This window comes from Salvelinus sp. IW2-2015, linkage group LG6.1, assembly GCF_002910315.2.
Source record: "Salvelinus sp. IW2-2015 linkage group LG6.1, ASM291031v2, whole genome shotgun sequence".
Taxonomy (NCBI): Eukaryota; Metazoa; Chordata; class Actinopteri; order Salmoniformes; family Salmonidae; genus Salvelinus; species Salvelinus sp. IW2-2015.
This window is the reverse complement of record NC_036845.1, coordinates 7,276,049-7,283,269: the sequence shown is the minus strand read 5'-3', so window position 1 is coordinate 7,283,269 and position 7,221 is coordinate 7,276,049. Positions and strand designations below refer to the sequence as shown.

The window sequence follows — 7,221 nt, the reverse complement described above, 5'->3', positions numbered from 1 at the left end:
AAGACAGACAGACAGACAGACAGAACAGACAGACAGACAGAGACAGACAGACAGGACAGACAGAGACAGACAGAGACAGACAGACAGAGGACAGACAAGAGGACAGACAGACAGAGACAGACAGAACAGAGAGACAGACAGAGACAGACAGACAGAGACAGGACAGACAGACAGGAGACAGACAGACAGAGAGAAGACAGACAGAGACAGACAGAGACAGACAGAGAGAGACAGACAGAGAGACAGACAGAGACAGACAGAGACAGACAGAACAGAGACAGACAGAGACAGACAGAGACAGACAGAGACAGACAGACAGAGACAGACAGAGGAGACAGACAGACAGACAGACAGAGACAGACAGAGACAGACAGAGACAGACAGACAGAGACAGAGACACAGAGACAGACAGAGCAGACAGAGACAGACAGAAGACAGAACAGACACGACAGAGACAGACAGACAGGACAGAGACAGACCGACAGAGACAGACGACCGACAGAGACAGACAGCAGAGACAGACAGACAGACAGACAGACAGACAGAGACAAGACAGACAGACAAGAGACAGACAGGACAGAGACAGACAGGACAGAGACAGACAGACAGAGACAGACAGAAGACAGACAGAGACAGACAGACAGAGACAGACAGAGACAGACAGAGACAGACAGACGAGAGACAGACAGCAGACAGACAGACACAGGACAGACAGACAGACAGACACAGACACACAGTGTGACTCACCGTTCCACAGACAGCCATAGAGCTCCACTCGCAGACAGACGCTCATGACCCGGTCTGCCAGGGGGTAGAAGCGGACATAACGGGCAACAATGGGTGGACCCAGGTCCTTCAGAACCACATCATAGGTGTTCTCATTCCCAGACACCACCTGGGGGTGAGGGGGGAGGAGGGAGACAGTCAAGAGTAGCATGGAGACCCATTGAATAACCATGAATAGCAGTATTAAGCATTTAGATGTGAAAAAGCAACATGGACATAATGGAATACAGAAATGATAGTGAATGAATGATACATAAAAGGTCTTTAGGAAACTAGTGAGATTCAAGGATGTTGTGAGTGGGTGGCTGAATAAAAGGTTTGTATAAGATAGAAATAATGGAATGAGTCAGAGAAGCAGAGCAAGGGGAGAGAGATACATTAAATAGATAAAACACACACACACACACACACACACACACACCCACACACACACACACACACACACACACACACACTTCTCTTTACCTCCTGCCCCCAGCGGTCCTTCCAGGTGATCCAGGTGCGTCCGTCTCGGAGTAACGGAGCCGGTAGCTGCGGGCAAACTCCTGGCCGTGCCGTCGGCATGGCGACCCTGGGTACCCACCAGAGCCAGGAAGTGCAGCGAGCGCAGGTCCACCTGGAAGAGAGAGAACAAGACGTCTCTAGTCACTGATCTAGATCAGTTGTAATGTAGTGCTCTGACCCTCAGCCCATCCTGACCTCTACCTCCAACACAGGGAAACTAGGGAACTTCGACCTTGATTAAATTAAACACAAACTATAACCCAATGAAATGTGAGTATTGGCGGAATGAATGCACCTCTAGCCAATGGAAACAGAGAATCCTTCACATATAGTATGTGGCTGTAGCCCATGTCTGACCTGGAGGTACTCTGAAGCACTGGGGAACACTGCTCCTGCAGGACACCACGCACCGTCTCCCTCTCCTGTACTCAACCTGGGGGGGGGGGGAATTATGGAATTATACATTCATGAGATCATTCTGGATAGAATATAACTTTCCCAACCACAAATACTTCTTACAGAGACCACAATATCCATCACAACAAACAGACCCACAGTACAACCACTTAGTCTGGCATTAGGATCAATTCACACTGAGAACTGGTCCACATGAAGCAAACCAAACCTGGACCATATAAAGACCAGCCCTAACACCAAGACACAGTTCTTCCTGTCAACATTGTTGAACTCGAATGATAATAAAGTTATACTACAGTTGATCGCCGATCCCACTGAGGTCAACCTACCATTCAGAACACTAGGTCATTGACACTGATGGAGGGAGGGGAGATAGTTGGGGATAGAGCCAGGCCCACTGCATCATACAGACATCAGATACGAGGGAGGATGGATAGATGAAGGAAGGAGAGGAGAGAGAGAGACAAACCAGGCCTCTCCATCCTACATCAGCAAAATGATTCATATGACAGATCACTGACGTGCAAAAGGAGACAAACTGTCCAAGTCTCTATCCCCCTCTATTCCCCTCAATCACTCTATTCCTCTCAGACAGCCATGTCCTCTATTCCCCCTCAATCACTCTATTCCCTCTCAGACCAGCCAAGTCCTCTATTCCCCTCAATCACTCTATTCCCTCTCAGACCAGCCAAGTCCTCTATTCCCCCTCTATTCCCCCTCAATCACTCTATTCCCTCTCAGACCAGCCAAGTCCTCTATCCCCCCCTCTATTCCCCTCAATCACTCTATTCCCTCTCAGACCAGCCATGTCCTCTATTCCCCCTCAATCACTCTATTCCTTCTCAGACCAGCCAAGTCCTCTACCCCCCCCCCTCTATTCTCCCCTCAATCACTCTATTCCTTCTCAGACCAGCCAAGTCCTCTATCCCCACCTCTATTCCCCTCAATCACTCTATTCCCTCTCAGACCAGCCAAGTCCTCTATTCCCCCTTATCCCCCCTCCATCACTCTATTCCCTCTCTCTCTTTCTCACTCTCAGACCAGCCAATCCTCTATCCCCTCTATCCCCCTGCATCACTCTCTATTCCCTCTCTCTCTTTCTAACTCTCAGACCAGCCAAGTCCTCTATTCCCCTCTATTCCCCCTCCATCACTCTCTATTCCCTCTCCTCTCTCACTCTCAGACCAGCCAAGTCTCTATCTCCCCTCCATCCCCCCCTCCATCACTCTCTATTCCCTCTCTCTCTTTCTAACTCTCAGACCAGCAAGTCCTCTATTCCCTTCTATCCCCCTCCATCACTCTCTATTCCCTCTCTCTCTTTCTCACTCTCAGACCAGCCAAGTCCTCTATTCCCTCTATTCCCCCTCCATCACTCTCTATTCCCTCTCTCTCTTTCTCACTCTCAGACTAGCCAAGTCCTCTATTCCCTCTATCCCCCTCCTCACTCTCTATTCCTCTCTCTCTTTTCACTCTCAGACTAGCCAAGTCTCTATTCCCCTCTATCCCCCTCCATCACTCTCTATTCCCTCTCTCTTCTTTCTCACTCTCAGACCAGCCAAGTCCTCTATTACCCCCTCTATCCCCCTTCCATCACTCTCTATTCCCTCTCTCTCTTTCTCACTCTCAGACCAGCCAAGTCCTCTATTCCCCTCTATCCCCCCCTGCATCAAAGCAGGGACCGAGACACTGAAAAACAGCTTCTATCTCAGGCCATCAGACTGTTAAACAGCCACCACTAACATTAGTGGCTTCTGCCAACATACTGACACAACTCCAGCCACTTTAACAATGGAAAAATGTATGAAAATGTATTACTAGCCACTTTAAACAATGCCACTTCATATAATGTTTATACCCTACATTACTCATCTCATATGTATATACTGTTTCATATACCATCTACTGCATCTTGCGTATGCCGTTCTGTACCATCACCTCATTCATATATCTTTATGTACATATTCTTCATCCCTTTACACTTGTGTGTATAAGGTAGTTGTTGTGAAATTGTTAGGTTAGATTACTTGTTGGTTATTACTGCATTGTCGGAACTAGAAGCACAAGCATTTCGCTACACTTGCATTAACATCTGCTAACCATGTGTATGTGACAAATAAAATTTGATTTGATTTGATTACTCTCTATCTCCCGCTCTCTCTTTCTCACTCTCAGATCAGCCAAGTACTCTATCCTTCCCTTCTCTCTAAATTCCCTTCCCTCTCTTCTTCCTCCATCTAACATGCTGTTATCCAACTGCTTCAGAACAATATCAATGAGCATCTCCCTAAGATCACACACCAGGCTCCTCCCTCCCTCGTTCCATCCCTCTTTCAATCTCCCCCTCCATCACAGTGGCGCCCATTTTCCCTACTTCTCTCCTCTCTCTCTCCCCGATTCCTCCCTCTCTCTCTCTATTCCCCTCCCCTCCATTCTTCTCTCTCTTCCCCGTCCTCCTCTCTTCTCTCTCTTCCCCGTCCTCTCTCTTCTCCTCTTCCCCGTCCCTCTCTCTCTTCCCGTCCCGTCCCTCTCTCTTCTCTCTCTTCCTGTCCTCTCTCTTCTCTCTTTTCCCCCGGCCGTCCGTTCCGTCCGTCTGTCTGTGGTGTCTTTAAGGGTTGGGGCTTATCACCTCCACATGACTGAGAGTCAGCCAGCAGACCCAGCACAGACACGGCAGGCTAGAGAGACATGGAAACTGAGGCACACACACACACTGTGGATGTCTAGTAATAGACCATGTCAATCTGCCTTGTTTAACATATAGGCTGGTAATGTAATATCATGACCTAATGTGCTATAAAGAGACACGCTGGCCACAGCCTTGTATTGTAATCTAATAGTCTTCTCCTGTGTGATTTAAACATGGTGACAACAGATGACAGACATAGTCAACGGTAGAGAGATACAGACCCAGAACCAGACATGAATAGAGATCATGTAATTGCAACACACACACACACACAACCACACACACACACACACACACACACACACACACACACACACACAACACACACACACACACACACACACACACACACACACACACACACACACACACACCACACACAGGCACTCACACAACACAGGCACTACACAAGCACCACACACACACAGGCACTCACACACACACAGGCACTCACACACACACAGGCACTCACACACACACCAGGCATCACACACACACAGGCACTCACAACACTTTTGAATACTCTATTTGCACTCTCCACAGTCAAGCATTGAGGTACAAAGGACCCAAATATGTCAAAGGTCGCAGAGTCTTAGAATCATGGAAACCAGAAACACCTCTCCTCCACAGAGATCAGCTATCAGCTACTATAACAGCTGACACAGAGCTATACAGGCCAGCTGCTGGGCTTTTTCCTTTGGAACGTATGCAATAACACACATACCACACATACCGACATACGTACCTGCCGTGTTTTGGCCTCAGTAGAGTCTGACCAGGCACTGGAAGCCGTGATGTCAGAGTCAGGGATGGTGCCATCCTCCATCCCCAGGCATAACGACACTGAGCTGCATGGATGTGGCCTGTGTGTGTGTGTGTGTGTGTGTGTGTGTGTGTGTGTGTGTGTGTGTGTTCGTGTGAGAAAGGGAGACATAGACGAGGGGGGGGGGGCGCAAGAAATGAGATAGAGACTACATAATATAATTCATCCTGCCTGTCATACAGAGACTAGAGGACAGAAGAGCATTCTACTATCATACATTCTACTATCATACATCAGGATAACATGATAGCTACATGTACAGATGTAGGATCTAAATTTGACCTAGTTTCTCACAGAAGGAAAATAATCCTGCAGCAACAGGAAATATGAATTATTATGTGGATAATAATTCATATTTTTCCTTCTCTATCTTTCCACATGGCACCCTATTCCAGGGTCTGGTCAAAAGCAATCGTTCTTAGGGAATAGGGTGCCATTTGGGACACATCCTCAGACCGCGTAGTGGAGCTCATCCAATAATGTCCTTGTCACCTCTTATTTTCTTCTAGTCACCCAGGAAGAAAACACGTACAGTCAATGTTAATTAATCATCTAATAGGATGAATATTGAAGAATAGGAGCTGCCAAGTTCATTACAAACAGATATTCTTCATAAGCTTATAACCCTGAAGAGGTATCATTCTCCATTTCTTTTTACTTTAACAGGCAGATGAGGTGAGGTGAGCACAGACTAGAGGAGGGAGGAGAAAGAAGAGGAGAAGTGGAAGTGGTGAAAGAGGGGAAGAGGAAGACATAGGGCAGGCAGTTAACAGATGAAATGGACAGCTCTGCTCTAACCGGTTTCAAATATCAGCCCAGACAACAGTCCCACAGGCATATATCAACCAGGCACTATCCAACGACTTAGCTATCTGCATGACTTCACTGCAGGGTCAGACATGACCAAATGGGGGAAGAGAAGCAGTCACAGTGAGTGGTGGTGGTGGGCCAGATGATATGAAAGGAATACATTCTACTATCATACATCAGGAGTAACATGATAGCTACATGTACAGATGTAGGATCTTAATTTGACRAGTTTCTCACAGAAGGAAAATAATCCTGCAGCAACAGGAAATATGAATTATTATGTGGATAATAATTCATATTTTTCCTTCTCTATCTTTCCCACATGGCACCCTATTCCAGGGTCTGGTCAAAAGCAATGCGTTCTATAGGGAATAGGGTGCCATTTGGGACACATCCTCAGACCGCGTAGTGGAGCTCATCCAATAATGTCCTTGTCACCTCTTATTTCTCTTCTAGTCACCCAGGAAGAAACACGTACAGTCAATGTTAATTAATCATCTAATAGGATGAATATTGAAGAATAGGAGCTGCCAAGTTCATTACAAACAGATATTCTTCTATTAGCTTATAACCCTGAAGAGGTATCATTCTCCATTTCTTTTTACTTTAACAGGCAGATGAGGTGAGGTGAGCACAGGACTAGAGGAGGAGGAGAAAGAAGAGGAGAAGGTGGAAGTGGAGTGAAAGAGGGGAAGAGGAGGACATAGGGCAGGCAGTWAACAGATGAAATGGACAGCTCTGCTCTGCCCGGTTCAAATATCAGCCCAGACAACAGTCCCACAGGCATATATCAACCAGGCACTATCCAACGACTTAGCTATCTGCCATGACTTCACTGCAGGGTCAGACATGACCAAATGGGGGGAAGAGAAGCAGTCACAGTGAGTGGTGGTGGTGGGCCAGATGATATGAAAGGAAGGGGGTGTGGGGGAGACAGGATGGTGCTACTAACTGGAGTGGGGGAGGGGTGGTGATGGAAAATGAGAGGGGATAATGGGGTTGTGCTAGTGGGGGGGAGGGAAATCGAACTCAGTTATTGTTATTGATACGGAGACTTTGCTTTGGGTGGACAACTGATGCTGTCAGTGATATTGGGGCGTGGATAATTGATGCTGTCAGTGATATGGCGGTGGGGGGGATAACTGATGCTGTCAGTAATATTGGGGCGTGGATAACTGATGCTGTCAGTGATATG

The 7,221-nt window shown here is 47.2% G+C and overlaps 1 protein-coding gene across 1 annotated transcript in view; it reads right to left on the bottom strand.

Annotated features, from left to right (window-relative positions):
• The window catches only part of ddr1 (discoidin domain receptor tyrosine kinase 1), a 70,582-nt gene that overhangs the window by 24,288 nt on the left and 39,073 nt on the right, over positions 1-7,221 (bottom strand). Inside the window, 8 exon segments of the mRNA XM_070443799.1 lie at positions 748-895; positions 1,252-1,301; positions 1,304-1,339; positions 1,342-1,402; positions 1,648-1,723; positions 5,139-5,149; positions 5,151-5,227; positions 5,230-5,241. Of these exon segments, the coding sequence (XP_070299900.1) occupies positions 748-895; positions 1,252-1,301; positions 1,304-1,339; positions 1,342-1,402; positions 1,648-1,723; positions 5,139-5,149; positions 5,151-5,227; positions 5,230-5,241 (471 nt within the window).